This window comes from Sparassis crispa (genome assembly GCF_003851025.1).
Source record: "Sparassis crispa DNA, contig_000009F, whole genome shotgun sequence".
In the NCBI taxonomy this organism is placed as follows: Eukaryota; Fungi; Basidiomycota; class Agaricomycetes; order Polyporales; family Sparassidaceae; genus Sparassis; species Sparassis crispa.
The window spans coordinates 378,501-398,754 of NW_020939756.1; the positions used below are offsets into that span (position 1 = coordinate 378,501).

General features: G+C 52.7%; 6 protein-coding genes across 6 annotated transcripts; 1 reads left to right on the forward strand and 5 right to left on the reverse strand.

Annotated features, from left to right (window-relative positions):
* Positions 1 to 3,771: 3,771 nt before the first annotated feature.
* On the reverse strand, positions 3,772 to 5,164 carry SCP_1001330 (NAD-P-binding protein; the record flags this gene model as incomplete). Its single annotated transcript, XM_027762001.1, has 6 exons — positions 3,772 to 3,933; positions 4,005 to 4,222; positions 4,276 to 4,618; positions 4,686 to 4,781; positions 4,862 to 5,061; positions 5,119 to 5,164. 6 exons carry the CDS (start codon positions 5,162 to 5,164, stop codon positions 3,772 to 3,774), a joined length of 1,065 nt encoding a protein of 354 aa, XP_027617802.1.
* A 589-nt stretch (positions 5,165 to 5,753) lies between these two features.
* Positions 5,754 to 7,163, reverse strand: SCP_1001340 (NAD-P-binding protein; the record flags this gene model as incomplete). The annotated part of the gene is made up of 6 exons (XM_027762002.1): positions 5,754 to 5,918; positions 5,997 to 6,214; positions 6,277 to 6,619; positions 6,688 to 6,783; positions 6,864 to 7,063; positions 7,118 to 7,163. 6 exons carry the CDS (start codon positions 7,161 to 7,163, stop codon positions 5,754 to 5,756), a joined length of 1,068 nt encoding a protein of 355 aa, XP_027617803.1.
* Positions 7,164 to 8,429: 1,266 nt separating this feature from the next.
* SCP_1001350 (NAD-P-binding protein) lies at positions 8,430 to 9,874 on the reverse strand (the record flags this gene model as incomplete). The annotated part of the gene is made up of 7 exons (XM_027762003.1): positions 8,430 to 8,591; positions 8,666 to 8,883; positions 8,946 to 9,278; positions 9,339 to 9,348; positions 9,410 to 9,505; positions 9,566 to 9,765; positions 9,829 to 9,874. The coding sequence occupies 7 exons, from the start codon at positions 9,872 to 9,874 to the stop codon at positions 8,430 to 8,432; spliced, it is 1,065 nt and encodes a 354-aa protein (XP_027617804.1).
* Positions 9,875 to 10,833: 959 nt separating this feature from the next.
* Positions 10,834 to 11,689, reverse strand: SCP_1001360 (hypothetical protein; the record flags this gene model as incomplete). The annotated part of the gene is made up of 4 exons (XM_027762004.1): positions 10,834 to 10,898; positions 10,967 to 11,007; positions 11,067 to 11,580; positions 11,644 to 11,689. 4 exons carry the CDS (start codon positions 11,687 to 11,689, stop codon positions 10,834 to 10,836), a joined length of 666 nt encoding a protein of 221 aa, XP_027617805.1.
* Positions 11,690 to 12,259: 570 nt separating this feature from the next.
* Positions 12,260 to 13,624, forward strand: SCP_1001370 (Zinc-type alcohol dehydrogenase-like protein; the record flags this gene model as incomplete). Its single annotated transcript, XM_027762005.1, has 7 exons — positions 12,260 to 12,301; positions 12,352 to 12,488; positions 12,537 to 12,747; positions 12,798 to 12,850; positions 12,903 to 13,149; positions 13,211 to 13,410; positions 13,474 to 13,624. 7 exons carry the CDS (start codon positions 12,260 to 12,262, stop codon positions 13,622 to 13,624), a joined length of 1,041 nt encoding a protein of 346 aa, XP_027617806.1.
* Positions 13,625 to 19,106: 5,482 nt separating this feature from the next.
* Positions 19,107 to 19,911, reverse strand: SCP_1001380 (predicted protein; the record flags this gene model as incomplete). The annotated part of the gene is made up of 5 exons (XM_027762006.1): positions 19,107 to 19,321; positions 19,383 to 19,495; positions 19,566 to 19,576; positions 19,628 to 19,769; positions 19,829 to 19,911. The coding sequence occupies 5 exons, from the start codon at positions 19,909 to 19,911 to the stop codon at positions 19,107 to 19,109; spliced, it is 564 nt and encodes a 187-aa protein (XP_027617807.1).
* Between the last annotated feature and the right edge of the window lie 343 nt (positions 19,912 to 20,254).

Below are 20,254 nucleotides of genomic sequence, written 5' to 3' on the forward strand. Positions count from 1 at the left end.
GAGGTCCAATCGGCGGAGAACTTGAATGTACAGGTTGTGTGAAACGATTGATGGGCACAGAGGCAAACTTGGCTACAGTAGGCAGCACAAACTATGTATGCTAGAAAGACAGCCCACAGAGCTCGGAACAGTGGAGAGCGAATTCGCGGAGTACTTGCCGTGATAGACACGGTCGATCGAGTATATAGACTTCCGACGATAGCCAGTTGGGTGAGACGGGGCCATGCGCGTGTCATATCCTTACTATCTGCATCTGTTAGGGGAATCCCGGAGCCAAGGTAGTCCAGACGGACGTGATATAGCTGAGGGAGCTGCAGTAGCGGATGCACAAAGTCCATGTACCGCGCACGACGATCATCGAACCCGGCCAGCCCGCCGGAGTGTAAGTGAACTTCCTGCAAGGAGTTGGTCTCGGGACGTTGCAGCGCCGTAAGTGATCTTTGGAATGGAGGCAATCTAGAGGTGAGAGAAATGCCCTTTACGCAGAACTGTCGGAATTGCGGAGGAAAGATCGCTACACCCAGGAAGTGGCTAGCACCCAGATTGCTCACACCACGAATCTCCAAACAGCGCAGTGTCTGGAATTCTAACTGAGGTCCACTGAAGTCGACTAGATCTGCATCGGCCAGTGAGATGCAGAGATCGCTGAGGTTTCGCAAGGAAGCCAAGTAGTGCATGGCGGAATGTACAGTGATGGGAGAAGCTATCTGTAGCTTCCGCAGGGCCCTGTATTTCTCCAGACTCTGGAATATCGGTAATGTTATAGATATGTTCACATTTGTCAGGGATTGTAAGGAAGGGAACATGAAGACCGATTCTGTGGGCGGGTCCCGCGAGCCCTCGGTACATTCTGAGAAATTTTAATTCCAATTTGACAAGTGACGGGGACAAGAACGCTATCAGCTCTTCTCCACAGGGATCTGACTGTTGCCACCTGAACTCGAGGAGACGAGGAAACAGAGGACCTCGTGTGAGATGGCTCAGTGTGGAGAAGAGAGATCTGACCCAGGCTTCTCGCATGCTTCCTAGCAATTTACGTACACGTTGTGCATAAGAAAGAAATATGAGGAGTTCATCATCTGTAATCGACCCCCGAAGTGACTGGATGATCGTGAGTATGTTTTGTGAGTTTACAGGGTGCAACAAACACATACGTATTATGTTCCACTGTGCGGAGGATCAGGGCATACGATCGCGGACTTCAACAGGTTCAGAAGTGATATCAAGTCGCGCAGCTCCCGCCAGAGAGCATCGAGAGCATGTTGGAACACTGCTCTGCAAAAGTGAGCCGAGCGGGCGAGGCACGAGTTACCCAATTGATAAAATTCTAGACAACACAGGAAATTGCACCAGGAATATCTCCCGCAGTATGTCATCTTTGCAGAATGCTCGATTTGCATCAACTAATCCGTCGAGCGACATTGGCGATGAAGCTGAAAGACAAAACGATAGGCTGGTCTTTCTGAACGTCAGAAAAAGTTTGTCACAGGCGCGAAAGGTAACACCCGGTCATGGTAACGTGTGCCAAGTTCGCAGCGTGCTCTACGTCGTTGAACGCCCTAGGCGCATGGCCACGATTGAATATTGAATTCCGTAGCTGTGTTGCAAAGCACACCTAGGTGAGGCCTTTCGATTCGGTGAATGAAGTGAAACTGCCCACCTGTGTGGTATTGGAGAATAGAGCTCCCAGGACTCGCATCGACCATCAAGGTTTGGCAGTTCAACGTCACGATCCCTCTGCCTAAGACTTGGATCGTATCCAGCCAGGCTGTTCTCCCCAAGTCAACCGTGACGTCGCCTGGAAAGCCTTAATAGGGGCCGCTACCGCCGTGAATTTCCACACAATCATCTCGATATCTCGTCGCCCCATCTTCACCTTCGATTTTGTTCAGCTACGTGACCTACTTTCAACCTCATCCGCGATGGAATCAGATCGATCGAATGGCCCTCATCGGGCACTACACAATGTCGATGTTTTACGGGAGATATTCTGTCATTTTCGACTCGACGATGATTTCACGATCCCCTCTGATGACCCGAAATATCTTGCGCAATGTGCTTGTGTATGCAAAGCATTCTCCGAGCATGCATTGGATGCTCCATGGAGTAAACTCGACAAACTCCTGCCGCTCCTCAACGTCTTGGTGACCTCATTCGCACCGGTGGAAGAAAATGATGGCAACTTACCCTACGTGCGTAGTCAATTTGTAATGCTATTCATGTGCAGAGTCAAGAGTTCTGACATTTGATTCTTTCTTTCATGCAACACAGAACTTGCTGAGAGCCATACCAAAGGTTGAATTCCTGCGGCTTCGCCACTATGCGCCGCGACGTGTACGCGTGCTTAGTTTCAATTTCGAGAACGAACACATCTCCCCATCAGTATTCCATATGCTTGCATATCTCTCACAAGGGACACTTCTCTTCTCATCAATTTCCACGCTGACTTGGAATCAAGTCCATCCCTTAGGCATGGAGATGCCGCTCTTCATGTCACCATCCCTGATGAAATTAAAGATTATCGCCCGCCATAGAGACAGTTCGCATACGGTTCGAGATCCTGCATTCAATCTTTTGGTATCCCCCCCTGTCAATCTTGACTCCTACGCTGCAATCTCTGACGATATGGGCTGGTGCGGAACAGTCACTGCCTGTGCATGATCTGGCTCAGCTCCAGAGTCTTCGTGCACTGCATATATACAGCAAAGTCTCTACACAATCAGTGGTGGACTATCTGCAAGAATGGAAAACCTAGTCAAGCTCTCTGTCACTCTCGATACATTGGATATGGGGCGCATATCATCAGCCATAGGATTCCCAGCATTGCGGCATCTCCGGACGTTTGCAGGGACAATTCCTGGTGTCATACGCATTCTACAAGCTGTGGATCCTGCAACACCACTGCAATATTTTGCCATCCAGCTTGATATTCCTGACGAAGCAGTCTGGAGGGTCAATCAGATGCTGGCCATGTTATCCCGCCCCAGCATGATTAACTCGATGCGCTGCATTGACATCCGTTGTGGGCTTTCTCCCGGACTTGCGAATGATTCTCGATGCATCGAATTAATGCAACCTCTCCTCCAGCTTCATTTATTAGAAGATGTCACCATATCTCTTGGTATCCATACAGGGACCTTTACAAATGATGACATTCGGGACACGGCGAGGTCCTGGCCACATCTCATCACACTGTCAATCTTCTACCCTAATTCCAACTCAATATCTATCTTGTCCCTTCTTGAATATGCTCTGCATTGCCCAGATCTTTGTTCGTTCACACTTGTGAATGGCACCATTCAGCGATTGTCTTCAACAGAACTTGAAGGTGTCCCCATCTTGTCTCATGGCCTGCATATGCTGGAGATCTGCAATCACTGGGACACATGGAGATCAACAGACATCAGGCGGTGTGCACGCTTCATAGATTCAATATTTCCTTACATTGGGGTCTGCCGGTGTCTCGGAAGCCAGGCAGACCAGCCGACAGTGTCAGATCTCCTGATTGATTTCCAGGCAGTTCGGAACGAGCAGATGGAACGTATTGATGCACAAGTTCGTTTTTTGTCCCTTGGTATTCTGCTAGGCATTCACGTGCTATCTTGGACAGAATGACTATCATTGGGGCCAAGATTTCATCCTACGATCCTTTTCTCCATCCATGAGCCTGCAAATCTCCATATATTTTCCAGAGCTTTCAAAAGCACATCTGTGACTTCTAGTATTACATTGAACCTGGTTCTGCGCAAGAATATTTCCTACAACCACTCCTCAATTGGTGACAATAGCCATGTAGGAGGGGTTCGCAATCAACGCCTTGATCTCGGGCTTGATGCTTGCAATCATGTCGGCGGTCGTATGGACGGGCTTCCACCCCAGCGCACGCCCACGATTGCCACGACAACGTGAATTGCTTCCCATGATGTTTCCCATCTGCGACAACGGGAGCACCGTCAGTCTCCTGCCAGAAATGGACCAGGCTCAGCCTCAAAGTCCGCTCTCACCTCGGATCCAAAGTACTTGATCAGCTCCTCAGTGGTAAAAGTTGTTGGCTCGGCGGTGGTGCTGATGCCCAGCTCGACGAGCGCGACACCGATTGCACGTGAGATGTCGGCCCACGCGGTTTCGCCCGCCTCACCGAAGTAGTATCCCTCACGTCCATGGCCGACGTTCTCAGGGCTCGCGACGATCGCGTCGTACAGCACAATGTAAAGGCCAGCCACTATACCCAAATGCTCCTCAGTAACGCGAAGTGTATAAACATAGAGTACGTACCGTCGTCGATGTGTACGACTGGCCAGAAGGAGACGCCGTGGCCGACCATGCCCGCCTGGCGGCGGTCGAGCGACGCACGGATGAGGTAGGGAATCGCGATCGAATGCGGGTTCGATATGCCTGCAGCAACGAGCGGGCCGCCCGCGATCCCGTAGATCACAGATGGCAGAATGATGTGCGTGCGCACGTACCCTTCTGCATCCGCACGGACGATCGCGAGGTCGACGGGCCGATGAATAGCTGTGGGCGGAAGCGTCTCAATTTGCGCAGGGTCAAGGTCGTTGTAAATTGTATCGGTTGTGTGCAGCCCTTTTGCGTTGTCCGTTAACTCTCCTGTGCCTGACTGCAGGAAGTGCGCGTGCTCAGTCGAATTCATCATGTACATCACTCGGAAACTGAGTATCGCTTACCGTGTGGATCAGGATCGGAAGATCTCCGGTCGTGGCATGCCTCTTGCGGTGTCCTCTGAGGATGGCTTCGATCGCAGGGACATCGTCACAGTCCGCCTGCAGCGGGATCCATCACAGCAGAAAAAGCACGCCTGTATATCAGAGCCTCTCCGCGACTATACTTGCATGTCACTCACGCAAGAGAAGACGACATGTGCGGCCGCGGTCTGCGCCTCGAGTTTGTCGAGCTCCGCAAGCGTGCCCACCACTGCCTTCACACCAAAGTTGGACTCTAGGAGCTTCGCCTTCTCCGCAGACCGTAAGAAGACGGTTATATCGAAAGTCTTTGCAGAGGGATGTGCAAGGAGGCGCGTTAGAAGAGCACCTCCTATATAGCCTATAGAACCCGTCACGTCAAACGTGAATCGATATTATACGGCCGCGGTGGACACACCTGTGGCACCGATGAGGAAGATGGTGGTGTGGGACACGTTGGACATGCTGAGTTCTCTAAGTGAGCTACTGTAGAGAATTATCTCAGTAGGAGCTCTCTACAGAGCTCGGGGAGGGAATATTCTTCGCAGTGACTGCTGGCTGTTATATAGCACCAGTAGGAGAGGTAGCTTCATAATCAAGTCTGGTTTTGTCAGCACATCGAAGGGTGGCTTTTCTGAGCGCTGCCGCAAGCAACGGGGGTTTCTCCACAGTCTGGGCATATGTTAGGCGTGGCGGTCGCCTTCTTTTGCTTCTTCGCCTCGACCTCCTCACCGACCTTGACCTTGGAGCTGGAGGCTGCAGCGCTGCGCATCAGTTGGTCTTCTTCGGAGGCTTGCGCTTCGACGCCCCCATGACCAGTGGTTCCGCACCGTCGGGCTCATTGGAGTCGACGTTGACACCGTATGGAGGTCCCGGTCACTTTTTGGAGAAGACTTCAACTCGGCCCTATGAGAGACGCCCCGTAGAAAGACTGCGATGAAACACGTGGCTGCCAGTGCTGCATACATATATTTTCTAGAAAGACTACATGTGTGAGATTCTACCACTACAACCTGGTTCTGTGCCAGAATATTCTGCTCCTACAATCACTCCTCAATTGGTAACGATGGCTTTGTATGAGGGGTTCGCGATCAACGCCTCGATCTCGGGCTTGATGCTTGCAATCATGTCGGCGGTCGAATGAACGGGCTTCCACCCCAAGGCACGCCCGCGATTGGCGCGACAACGTGAATTGCTTCCACTGTAGTTTCCCGCCGCCTGCGACAACAGGTGCACCGTCAGTCTTCTGCCGGGAATCGGCAGGGCTCAGTGCGAGGCTCAAAAGTCCACACTCACCTCGGATCCAAAGTACTTGATCAACTCCTCGGTGGTGAAAGTCGTTGGCTCGGCGCTGGTGGTGATACCCAGCTTCACGAGTGCCGCACCGATCGCGCGCGAGATGTCGACCCACGTGTGTTCACCCGACTCGGCGAAGTAGTACCCTTCGCGCCCATGGCCGACCTTCTCAGGGCTCACGACGATCGCATCGTACAGCACAATGTAAAGATCAGCCACTATTGCCCAAATGCTCTCCTCAGTAACGCGAAGTAGATGAGGGCATCGGAGGCGGGCGTACCATCATCGATGTGTACATCTGGCCAAAAGGGGACGCCTCGGCCGACCATGCCCGCCTGGCGGCGGTCAAGCGACGCACGGATGAGGTAGGGGATTTGGATCGAATACGGGTTCGATATGCCCGCGTCTACGAGGGGGTTGCTCTCGATCCCGTATATCGTGGACGGCAGAATGATGTACGTGCGCACGTACCCTTCTGCGTCTGCACGGACGATCGCGAGGTCGACGGGGCGATGGAAGGCTGTGGGTGGGAGCGTCTCAATTTGAGCGGCATCGAGATCGTTGTAAATTGTATCAGTGGTGTGCAGCCCTTTTGCGTTGTCCGTTAGCTCTCCTGTGCCTGACTGCAGGAGACGCGCTTGCTCAGTCGAATTCATGATGTACATCACTAGGAAAGTGAAAATTCGCCTACCGTGTGGATCAGGATCGGAAGATCTCCAGTCGTGGCATGCCTCTTGCGATGTCCTCTGAGGATGGCTTCGATCGCAGGGACATCGTCACAGTCCGCCTGCAGCGAGATCCATCACAGCAGAAAAATCGTGCTTGTATATCAGAGCCTCTCCACGACTATACTTGCATATCACTCACGCAAGAGAAGACGACGTGTGCGGCCGCGGTCTGCTCCTCGAGTTTGTCGAGCTCCGCAAGCGTGCCCACCACTGCCTTCACACCAAAGTTGGACTCCAGGAGCTTCGCCTTCTCCGCAGACCGTAAGAAGACAGTTATATCGAATGTCTTTGCAGAGGGATGCGCGAGGAGACGCGTTAGAAGAGCACCTCCTATATAGCCTATAGAACCCATCACGTCAAACGTGAATCGATATACGGCCGCGGCGGACACACCTGTGACACCGATGAGGAAGATGGTGGTGCGGGACACGTTGGACATCGTGCTCTCGCTAGTTAGCTACTGGGAACTGTCTATAGAGCTTGGGAAGTGAATATTATCCCGAAAGACCTGCAGGCTGTTATATAGCACTGGCGGAGCATCTTGGTAATCAAGCTCAAAGTTCAGCTTCGTCAGCACATCGAAGGAAGGAATTTTCCGAGCATTGCACCAAGCGATTGAAAGTGCATGATGAAACTGTATCTTTGTATAGTATCAACCTGGGCGTTGCGATGCAGTGGGAGATTGAAGAGCACTTGACATCCTCGCTACGTACGCGAAGCGCCAAAATTGCTCCCAGGATTTTCTCGCTGACGCGCGAGAAGGTCTCAAATTAATGTTTCCACCTCCTGGCTCACCAGAATCTACGTTCTCCGTGCGAGGTGTTCTATCCCTTGCGTTCGCAAATTTCTACCTTCTTACTTGATGTTCAACCGCAATATTAAGACTCGGACGTCGACCCGCGCACTGTCCCCACACCACCTATCTGCCATCGAACTCAACGACTTAATGGTAAGCTCATTCTGAAATCAGCAGACATCAGGTGAGCAAAACCAATATGCTTTTTTTCTTTTCTCATGATACTAACGTTTGCCAGGTCTACCCTGCACGCCTTCATGCGCGCCAATGCGCCAATCTACACACTCACCCCGTCGCATGCCGGGCCTCTTGCTGCGTCGCGCGTGCAGTGGCACTCGAAGCGCTCCCATCTCATCGAGCGCGTGCCACGCATACCCAGGCATGCCCTTCGTATCCCTCGACTGGTTATCAGCAAGGCCGCGCACCATCTCCCCCATTTCCCACTTTGTTCCCCTCCTCGAGCGCTCTACCATGCCTGCAAAGGCCCCTACTGCAGCATGCATGCAGCGGGCTTAAAACTAGCACCGTTGTGCACCGTGCGTAGCCCTGCATGATTTCCGCCCTTCAGTCTCCCGTGCACCAGCATTTCTTACCCCTCCCTATTCGCTCACCACCCTGCCTCGCCTGTATCGCGTGCTCATCACACCGGTTGCCATCCGATACTGCATGCCATTCGTGCTCAGCGCAGAGCAGCCAGTCGCCAGTTTTGGTCCGACGATGACGGTCACCTGATCAGACGCGTCGGTGGCGTCGCGTTTTCCGGTACACTCAAAACCAACTCGAAACAATACTGATCCGACAGACAGCAGTGAACAATCCCGACTTATCTAACAGACAAATTTTTGAAAGTTACATCTGCAAAATCACACGTAGCTCTAATCCAAAAAGTGCTTCAAAACATTCTCCTACTCAAAGTCGGACGATCTTATAGCTGCGCCTTGCAATCAACGCCTCAACCTCGGGCTTAATGCTCGCGATCAAGTCGGCAGTGGTGTATATTGGGCTCCACCCTAGTAAGCGCGAGCGATTCCCGCGGCAGCGCGAGTTGGAGCCGTTGACATTGCCCTTTGCCTGCGGCAATGCGCGAACCGTTAGCCCGCTTTCGACAGCATGTACCAGTTAGAGGTATAGGAGTCTGCACGCACCTCTGACCCCCAGTATTTGATCAGCTCCTCGGTGGTGAACGACGTTGGCTCCGCGCTCGCGCTGATGCTGAGCTCCACGAACGCTGCACCTGTCGCGCGCGCGATGTCGCCCCATGTGTGCTCGCCGTTCTCCCCGAAGTAGTACCCCTCGCGCCCGTGGCCTACCTTCTCGGGGTTCGCGACGATCGCGTCAAAAAGGATAATGTACAGGTTAGCCACTGCATCCCGGTGAGTCGCTTTTTGCTAGTAGGAAGCATACAAACAAAGCAGGAGCGCGCACCGTCGTCGATGTGTACGTCCGGCCAGAAGGAGATACCGCGGCCGACCACGCCCGCATGCCGGCGATCCAGGGACGCACGGATGAGGTTGGGGATCTGGATCGACTGCGGGTTCGATATGCCCGCGGCGACGAGCGGGCCGGTCGCAATCCCGTAGATCGTGGAGGGCAGCACGATGTACGTGCGCACGTACCCGTCTGCATCTGCGCCGACGATCGCAAGATCGACGGGACGGTGCGGGGCTGTCGGCGGGAGCGTCTCGATTTGCGCGGCGTCGAGGTCGTCGTAGATTGTGTCGGTGGGGTGAAGTCCGTTAGCTTTATCTGCTAGTTCACCTATCGGGGTTGGTTGCGCGCTTCAGTGGCAATAGGTTCCTCAGGAGGGAACGCACGTACCTGTACCGGACTGCCAGTGTTGAGCAAATTTACGTTCTATCACCCATCTCGAACAGAATATTCTCACTCACTGTATGGATCAGAATGGGAAGGTCACCGATCGTGGCATGCCTCTTGCGCAACCCTCGGAGGATGGCTTCAATCGCAGGCAAATCATCTGAGTCCGCCTGCATAGTTCTCCGCCCGGTACATCAGGGTGCATCCATAGCTGCCAAAGGACCACTTACGCATGAGAAGACGACGTGCGCTGCTTCGGCCTGCGCTTCGAGCTTGTCAAGCTCCGCAAGCGTGCCTACGACGGCCTTCACGCCAAAGTCGGACTCGAGGAGCTTCGCCTTCTCTGCCGAGCGGAGGAAGACGGTGATGCCGAAAGTCTGCGCGGAGGGATGTGCGAGGAGACGTGTTAGGACTGCGCCCCCGATGTAACCTGCCAGTCGATCATGTAGGATCGCCTCGAATGACACCGCAATCAGCGATGTGCCAGACGTACCTGTAGCGCCGGTGAGAAAGATGGGGGTGCGTGACACGTTGGACATGAAGATCTTGGTACTGTGCAATCTCTGGAACGCAGAGATGGCAATCGTCGCAACAGGTGCAAGCTTTATATCATATGGTCAGAGGCACAAGAAGGTATCAATTCGGAATCAGGCCCGGCTTCTTCAGCGGCAGAGGAATTCGCCATATGCTCTCAAATGACGAGTCGTGTGCCAGGAAGGTTCCGTACTTTATCCTAGTGAAATTGGCTCAGTTGTATCTTCGTTGATGCTGGAGTAATGCAGTGATAGTCTGATTCAAAGACAATGGACTAAATGAAAAGGAGTTAAAAGGAGTTGCAGAAATTTGAAACTAATCGAAACGACTGGCGCGTACTTTCACACGGGCCCGGCCCGGGGGATACTCGCTGGCCCAATCTTGAGCTGTATGATACATTCCTACCTGTCTCCTCTCGATGTCTGCGCGCGCATTCCGTTTGGCTCGGTTCTACACCCCAGAATGCGCGCGGAGAACAAATGCCAAGGTGGCGAACCCGGAACAGTCCCAAGTTGTAAAGCCAAACGAACTAGAGTCCGCCTTAACTCGGGCGGTACACACCTACTCTAAATTGAACGTCAATGAATTACACTACATGCAGGACACCCCTTCATGGACGGAAACAAGCGCACAGGTAATATACTATGCAGGTATGCAGGATTTAAGGTGCTTGTGTGAGAATGATACCAACGAGATGTTTCAGCATTTTTACTCGCTCATGAATATTTGCGTGCGCATTGCCTTCCGGGGCTAGTGGATCAAGGCAAATTCAATACGTCCTACAAACATTTGACAGGTATAGCAGACCGGCACATTGCTGTGGCGAACGGGAAATTGGGTGCTGATGGTCTACTTGGAAGTAGCAAAGTTTGAGCGGCATACTTCCTCTTGTCTAGAATTTTTGGGGGCCACCTCGACTGCTACATCTGCACGGACTTGTGCCTGTTTCGAACTCAGTGTGGCTCTAGGTGCTTGGCAGCGACTCCTGCAGGCCATTGATGAGTTCAAGACTCATGTCATGTTGAGGAGCTGGTCATATTCAGTGAACACGAACCAAGTCGTGTCGCGCCAGCTGCGTCAGCGGACCAGAAACTTACCGTTTCGCTGTCCGCTCGAGTGTTGGCGTGCTCTCATGTCTCTGCGGTGACCGTGACATGCCACTGATATGTTGACATGTACACCAACCACCTCGCGCACCGCCTGCCGCGCACCGCCTGCTTGTCGCTGGCCGCCTGGCGCTCAGGCTCCTCCACGCAGTAAGAACCCTTGGCACTCACGCCTGATGCCCGCGCGCGGACGTTGAGGCGGCTGTGGAGGTACTGCAACGCGCGGACCTCGTTCACGGAGACCTCCAAGGTAAGAACGTCGTCATACGTGAGGTCTGGCATGCGATGCTTGTCGACTTTGATTGGTGTGAGGAGGATGAAGTCGGGCAGTCCCCGATATGACAAGGAGATCTGAGAGTGTGCGAGTGCATAAGGAACGTGATAATTATTCGCTGAAGAAGATCTGAGGATGTAGGAGTATTTTCCTGAAATGTTTCTGTAGTTCTGTAGTAGAAACCATTTTTCTCGAACTTTGTGCAGAGTTGCATAGGTATCTGTAACCTCCGCTAGCGATGACTTACTGAATGCTACTTTATACCGGCCTAGGTAATGACGAAATTTGTCCCTTCGCATTCTTTCGGGATCGTCTAAACCTCCTTCGGCCGCTGTTGTTTCGAACGAAGTTGAACTTCAGATGAAGACTCGAATGGCTGATCCAAGTCACTTACCTATTACGGCGACACACTCCGGCCCCGCAAATATTGTGGTCCGCATACGGGCGGCCCCAGTCCGCTACTTGTATGCTATCTCCGACCCCCTTGTGCTGGTACTATCGCGGACTTGAAGGTGCGAAGATTCTGAAGCTATAAATACAAACTTTTATCTTCTGCGGCTACGGATTTGAATATTGCAGCCACCGACTCGACCTGTCAGTGCCTACTACAACACCATGTTATCAGTCGATGCCTTCTATAGTTGCCGTATCCTTACTTTGAGGTCGACGGGCTAGCCTTGTTGTTCCCACCACGTTCGTAATCTTCACTTCCTGTCTCGCAACCACCCCACTCGAAGTTCGAAGTTCGACATGCGCCTCGAGGTTCTGCTCAGGGCGCCTTCAAGCTCTGCTCAGGCGCCTTCCTATCAATCTTAATCAGCGCGTATCACCAGTTCCATCCAGTCATGGGAAACATTTGAAAAGACTTGTAAATGTCGAAGTACTGCTATGTGCTATACCCGGATTCCTTTCGAAGGAAAAGCTGCATCACCGTATTATAAAAGCCCGAACGTAGGAGCAGTACGAACCGTAAGTTTCCTGTCACTCACCACCACCGTCGCAAGAGAGAGATGGCCATCCCAACCAGTTTCCGCGAGTACCGTCTCCCCAAGGTGCGTCGCAGCGCAACTACTAGTCCTAGGCACATCTAACACTCCAGCAGAGCGAAGGCTACCACAGCCTGACCATCCAGCAGGCCTCGCTGCGCCCGCTCAAGCTGAACGAGGTCCTCGTCAAGGTTCACGCCGTGTCTGTCCAGTTCCGTGATCTGCTCGTCGCCAAGGGCCAGTACTCCCTACCGTGAGTACTCGTTCTTCACTGGCTTATAGTCGCTCAGCTGTCGTCCAGCCTGAAGCCGAACGTGGTCCCGTGCTCTGATCTCGCCGGGGAGGTCGTCGCGGTTGGTGAGGATGTCAAGCGCTGGAAGGCGGGTGACCGCGTGTCCTGCAACTTCATGCTTGACTGGCTCTCCGGCGAGCTCATCGAGGAGTTGGTAGACAGTAGCCTTGGGGGACCTATCGACGGCGTGCTCACTGAGTACAAAATCCTCCCTGCACACGTAAGCGTTTCTTATTCGTCGTCGATTAGCAGATACTCACCCTTGGACAGGCCCTCATTGATATCCCCGAGCACCTCTCCTACGAGGAAGCGTCCACCCTCCCGTAAGCACTTTGATAGTCACACGCCTACCTTCTTACTGACATTTCTCTCCAGGTGCGCAGCAATCACGGCGTACAACGCGCTCATGGGCCTCAGCCCACTCAAAGGCGGCGACACCGTGCTCATCCAAGGCACAGGCGGTGTGTCCATCTTCGGGCTCCAGTTCGCAGTCGCGTCCGGCGCGACGGTCATCGTCACCTCCTCGTCGAACGAGAAGCTTGAGGTCGCGCGAAGGCTCGGCGCGAAGCACCTCATCAACTATCGGACGACGCCAGACTGGGACAAGGAAGTACTCCGCATTGTGCGTCCCCCTCCCTTCCCCACTCCCCACTTTACGCGCGCGGTGCTGACGATGGCGGTAGACAAAGGGCCGCGGTGTGGACCACGTCGTCGAGGTCGGCGGCGCGGGCACGCTGAGCCGCTCGATGAACTGCACGCGCGTGGCCGGGTTCGTGAACATCATCGGCTTCGTCTCTGGCGCGGGCGACTACAGCGACCTCATTATCAAGGCCATCTTCAGGTCCCTCAACTTCCGCGGCATCGACGCCGGCTCGCGCGCCCAGTGCGTCTTCTTCCCCTTTCGCACTTTGTCTGTGTCGGAGCTGACTGACCGCGCGGGTCGTAGCTTCGAAGATATGAACCGCCTGATCACCGCGACGAACATCAAGCCCGTGGTCGACAGGGTGTTCGCGTTCGAGCAGGCCGCGGAGGCGTTCGCCTACGTCGAGAAGCAGCAGCATGTCGGGAAGGTCGTCATCAGGGTGTCCAAGAATTGAACAGAGGTAGATCGGCGGGCAGGGCAGTTATGTCGTGTATTTGTAGGGCTGCACAAAAGTGTACTGCGCAGGAACATGGGATTGCATCATTACAGAAAATTCGAAGGAGATTGAAAGGTTGTGCGCGCGGTTCAATGAAGCTGTCTTGTAGGGACTGTCTGAGTGCGTCGCGTCGGTTATATTTTCCAATAGCAGAGCAACCGAAGATGCAAGATGATCAATCGGTACGTGCGACTTGTATAGTCAGTGAAACGCGCAGGAAATAATGTATGGGTCGAGCATGCTGCGTAAACAGTTCAGCGGGTCCGCAATCAAATTTTGGGACCAAGCTTCTGCTCGGAAGCATTCATTGTAGCAAGACGATCAGGCGTCAGGCGTCAGGCTTAGGATTGTGCCATTGCAGCAACGTATGGGCGTGAACGACTGCGAACAGCGGCGTGGGACGTAAATATTAAAAATTTCCCTCGATTATCGATCTATACGCCCGATGATCGGAACGTCCACTCGGCGGCTGCCTGATTTGGAAGGTCAGTAAGTACTGACCCTGAGCCTGTCACGGTGCCAATTGAGGTCAATATTGCTCGTACTAATGGCCTCCGCAGGGATATGAAAACCGAAGGCAGTGTTATTAAGTTAAGGCACTTCCCTCGTCATTTTCCTGCCGAATGTGCATGTGGGCTGCCTTGTTGACAGGTGGTAGTACTTCCGTCATAGAACTCCGTGCTCATGACTCATAAGAAATGTGTGCATATTCGATGTCGTGGTGTAGTAGCATGGGGAGAAGCTCGAGGGTCCAGGGATCCACAGATGAAGTTGGCATTTTTCTGTGCAGAGGAACAATATTCCATGCACGAGCATATGGCAGTGGTTTAGGGTTTTCTGATCTGCGATAGTACGTTCAGTTGCGCTCCTCCCAATACATCACATTGATAGTGTTCTGACAGCTGATACGCCCTTTAATTGTGGATGAAGTTCACGAGTTTGTCTCGTTCTAACCCACCTTGACATTTCAGACTTTTTTTTATAGCCTTCTAATACAGCTCGGAAGAGCCGTGAGCTGCGCTCATCATGCCAGTGGTCTTTAATAAACAAGCTTGCCTTATTTTTTTTGTTTCAGTACGTCTTCGATCTTGACCCAGAACGGCTACATCACCTTCTCTCGGAACTTTCAAGTTGATCTACTTCGACTATTTCGATCATCGTCAACATCTGTACGGAAATATACCTGGAATACTAATCTATTACCTCCGTTCCTTGCATTATTAAGAGGAAAATCTACCAGCGAGGAGGGACCGCTTGAGATAATCTGCCGTACGACATACGGCGTATCACGCGGCAGGCTACGTGCCGTGGACCACATCGCATATAATAGTTGCAACGCATGTTGTTCCGTTCACCGCTGAAGTTGACCATGGTGTCATCTTGTACTTCGGGCTGTTTCGCTGATATGCTAAGTACTGATATTATTAACGGAGGTAAAAAGCGCACTGTAACTAAAATCAAACCCAAGGTAATGTCCTACAATTATGACATGGCTCAGTGACACGGTCGTCGCTGATAATGTAAATCAAGATTATGTGAAAAAATCAAGCGGAGTCTAGAAGGACAATGTCACAGGTCAGTAAGGCCTGCGCTAGGATCACGGGAGAATGTAGCCACCACCAGCGAATCCGGTCGGTCGAAATCAACACCGCTGTTCAATTGACACGGAGGTGCATCTTCTGGATATGCCGCGCGAGGACCCGGGATGATACCGGTGGCTCTGCCTGTAGCCTACTACAAGGAAGTCCTCCGTCGGGCCACTGGCATGCATTGTCGTTCGGGTGGAATTGGATAATATGTTGCTCAATGTCTCCAAGGTCTGAAGGAATAATTTTTCCACCACAATTCCCGCTCAGCTGGCAAGGTTTAGGAATATTGTTCATAACGATCTGCGAGTGGAGGCCATCAGCTACGGGACCGTATGTCTCTGAGTAACCGCGCTCACCACACGTCTAGATTCTAATTCACAATTCCTCTGGTGGGATAGGCCGTGCGCCCTCTGATTATGCTGGAGTGCATCTTGGGCCGGTCAAGGATCTTTATACTAGAGACATCCTACAAGATGTCAGCGAGTGTGCACCGTGTGGCCGTACCATTTTCAAACAATCCACAAAGGCGGAAGTCGACATATGCAGTCCACGTCCGTATATCGTTTCATGTGTGCATAAATTCGCGTATGTGATCCAGTTGTGGTCTTCTGAAGGATGGGCGTCAACTTGAACCTGCAAAAAAGGGGAGGGAGGCATGTGATCCGATGACACCGGTTACCACTCACAGTTCATCGCAGACCCGCAGCGCGACGTACTACCTACCACTCAGTTCACAACCCAGGCAACTGCAGCATCGTTATTGTGACGGTAGGGTGCTCTATCCTCACTGCCTTCGCCGATACAGTGTTAGACATCCGGATGCAAACCAGGAGCCGCACTTCTGACTACAGGCCTCGCAGTTCCGATGGATTTGTCGCCAGCGGGCACAGTCGGCAGTTGGTGACTCCGAATCCGCTCCGTAGTCGGATGTCTTTATATCTGGAATTCACCATGAACATAGTGGGCAAGGATCGATATCGGAGGGTGGTAGACTCCGGATCTCTGTGTTAGTTACACTGTTCTGCGGTCTAGGAGTGTGTCTCATTCGGCTGTGACTGGGAGACAAATACTCAGAGGCATACTATAGCGGTCGGGTATCAAGACACATGCACTGTGTACCCTGCGAACGAATACTATCCTTCCCTCGACAGTATGGCGAACACAGGTGCCTCTTAGACGACTGCCTCACCTTCTACTCATACCGTCATGTGCATCCCGCACGGTTGACATCATCTACACGACCAATCGCTGTCGAGAACCTGCATACTTGCGTGGTTGTCAGGCTCGAAATAAGTCGCAAGCTCAGATTTCCGCTTGGAGCGTGTGGAGACCTCTTCAAAGATCCTGACGGTCACGTTCTCGCTGGTGTGAGCTCAAACAATGTTCTATCTGAATTCGTTGGTACCTAATGCATTGCATTCGAAGACCCAACAGTAACACGTGTATCTTGACTGCTCAGAATGTTGATACTTGTGGACAGATCAGAAAATTTGGTGCAGAGCATTCGGAGCGCAATATGATCAAGTAGAGCACACGCCTTGCAGTAGGAAGTTCCATAGCTGATTTGTATCGCAGTAACAGACACTTCCCATCCTCAACCTGTCTACGGTAGGGACTCCTTGAAATTGTTCCCCGATACGTTCGCAAGCTTATACACGGTGTCGGCCGAAATTCGCATCGCCTCATTGTTCATGAACTCTGGGCTGTCTTCTCGTCCTGCATACAACAGTGCGCGTATTTCTTGGTCAGTTTGAATCAATTATTACCGAGAGCTCGGCGTAGATGATGTCGTGCGCTCGTACCAGCAATCGCCGGTTATCTGTATGTTTCACGTCTATGTGGAATGCAGGGTTGATTATATTTCACCAGTTTGCTCACTTTGTTTCTCGGGAAGGATGGTACCAACTGAAATAGACCACTTGCCATTGACTCCAACTGCAGTTACGTCGCGGATGCCCGACGAGGTGAGTGAGCATTACTCATTCTTACGAGGCGCATATAGCCTACAAGGATGAATGTCTTCGCCTGGCGCTGCTCTCCAGTCAGGTCGGATACCTTCCCCTTCATGATGTTGGCAGCTGATCCTCAATGTTCTCGTCCGATGGTGACGAAGAAAGCTGCGTTTAGCCACAGCGGAGGGGCCCACATATGACCGCGATGCGCGACGCGCGACATGCCTCTCGTCCACTACGCCGGACTAGAAACCGAAACGCAACTCCCGCAAGTGCACGGTTACGACGGAGACAACTCCGTACGTCCTCCGCAAGCCCGTATACGCTACTTCCACAGGATGTCGGACTCGGAGGAAGTGTTCCAATCCGGGTTCGAAGAGCGCTACCGCGACGAAACTGGCGGAGTGTCTTGCCGAACTCGATTTAATCAAAGTGCGAGTCATCGCCGCGCTCGCGATGCTCACCCGCTATTCCTGCGCATGAAACGCGACGCATACAGAGCAACGTAGAGCAGCAGCACAGAAGGTAGAAAGCGGCTCTCGTGCGGGCAGAAGACGCCAAGATGCAGACGAAGGCCGTACGCGACAGACTGCAGGCAGAGAAAGATCTCAAAGGAGGACCGGACTGTATGCGCGAGCTGGACCCATCTCCCTCGCTGACGAGGCCAGCATACATGCCACGCACGGCATGCCCGCGGCGACCACTCCTATGACTAGCACTTGATACGGGCCCGACTCCTACTGGAAAAACTGGGATGCCAGGTGGGCCGAGCAGCTTATATGCATGCCGCAAGTATATGTCGACGAGAATGGAAATTACATCTGTAAGTGGGGGATCAAAAGGGGAAAGAGATTTACTAGTTGTAGAAGGGATGCACGGTTAACCCTATTCAGCTGGACTGTGCGGGAGTCGTCCTTATTTGTGACTCGCTCGCATTCCATATGGGTGCCCACCGGAAGCGGGGAGCTCAGCCGTGTCGTCGTCGAGTAACGGCATCCTGAGTTCACCCGACATACGCAGGTAGGTTTGATGAAGGATACAGAGAGCGACGAGCAATGGTAACAAGTACAAGGTAGAAGCCCCTACCCTTCTCTCTGCGAGGTCGCGGAGTCCGACAATGGCTGCGATTTTATCTAGAGTCTTGCGCAAGATATAAGGGTCGGCAAGACGAATTTAGCTGTCAAACGGATTTGTATATCACAGGAGGGTGCAGGCTATCCCTGGAGACCTGAAAGCTTTAGCAAGTGCATAAATGCCTGCGTCTCAGAGTGAGTCGCAATCTTGAGCCACTGGAGACCGTTAACATGTACATTCCACGTTCCGGTAAGCGCACCTTGTGAAAGTCGGCGCAACGCGCTTCGAATAAAGTAGAACATCGACAGTTCAACATGTCCCTGATCTAGTGTCGACAATTGCGGCCATAGAACCCAGCAACACAATTTGTTCACGCACGAAGACGGAAACAACCGACGGCTGTATTCGAGAACGCTCTATCTATCATGCACAACAACACTCCACGAGGTATCAACAGATAGGTCCGAAACGGTCGCAGAACTCACCCGTATCTGCGACGCCATAAATATAACAAGAGGGTAGGTGATGAATGGTATACGGACTAATCGCACAACACGAAACCGGGTCGGGGGTATACAAACCGAGTATACAAACCCAGCGCACGCGGTATAGCGACAAGGGCCAAGACGTACGTAGCAGAGAGCACACAACAACACAAGACACGACAGAGACAAAACAACAGAAGACGAGACAGGGAGCGGCGGGATCAACGAGGGACCAACACATTCACAAGGTCGCAGTCGCACAGTCCGAGAGAGACAGAACCAAAAAAAGGGGGGCTGCACAAGGGGAAACGCGGATTCACGTGAGTATGTGGGATCTGGACTAGAGGAGGAGCGCAGACACGGCGGCGACACCGCACGCGGCGAGCGTGCCGTACATGCCCTGTGCGGAGATCCCGAAAGCGCGAGCGGCAGCACTGCTGTGAGTCGAGGACGGGTTGCCGCTGCTGCTGGTGGACGGCGACGTGCTGGACGCTCTGGAGCCGCTGGCAGAGCCCGAGGCGGACGACGGGACGGCGCTAGAGGGCGCTGCGGACGCTGTGGGAACATGATGTGTTGGTCATGCTCTACGTAACGTTGCTGTCATTGAAGAACTTACTGCCTGGTGCCATGACGGAGAACGACTGGCTCGTGGTGTAGACATCGCTCTCGTTGGTGGGGTTAACGAACGACACGGCATAGCCAGAGCCGACCACCAGAGTGACGTTCGTGCTATTGGGTAGAGAAAAAAATTAAGTCAATAAACGCGTAAGCTGCATCGATACATGCAGTAGCAGCTCACATGGTATAAGTCTAATACGCGAACATCAGCCGCAAGTAATAATAATAAACGCTCGCGCTTACCTCCAGGGCAAGATCAACACTCTGGGCGATAGTGAACACGCCATTTAAGGTGGTGTCATTCTGGGCCGTCACCACAACCGTGATGGGGCTCGGGTCACCTGCGTTATAGCTCCAGACGATCTCGTTGGTGGTCATCTCCACCCTGAAATATGCAGCAAATGGTTGACAAGAATTCCAATCTAGTGCGACCTCAGGACGTACCAGTACGAGGTCGGCGAAGGCTGCAGAATAGTGATACCCAGAACGACCGGAAGAGCGGCGAGAACAGCAGCGAAGAAACGCATGGCTTGCAGCAGCGATAAAGGGGGGTATGGGAGAAAGAAGAAGTACTTACTTACTCGTTGAAGGTTGTCGGCAAGGCGGCGTTGACATTGTTCTAGTTCTAAAATTAGATCATTACGTAAACAAGCAGGCTGTTGAGCCTTGTTGAGCTGGCTGTAAGGTGCGTAACGTGAAGCACTTTTAAAGCACCTCCGAAGCATTGATAAAAAAATTTGTAAAAGTCGAGGATAGCACCTGCCACCCGCAGAATGGTGGAACGTTAGACGAATTGCTTTCCAAGACAACCGTTGCTTTGAAGTTCATTCCTCTGTTGGCACGTGACCCGCGCGGTTCCGCGAATACTCT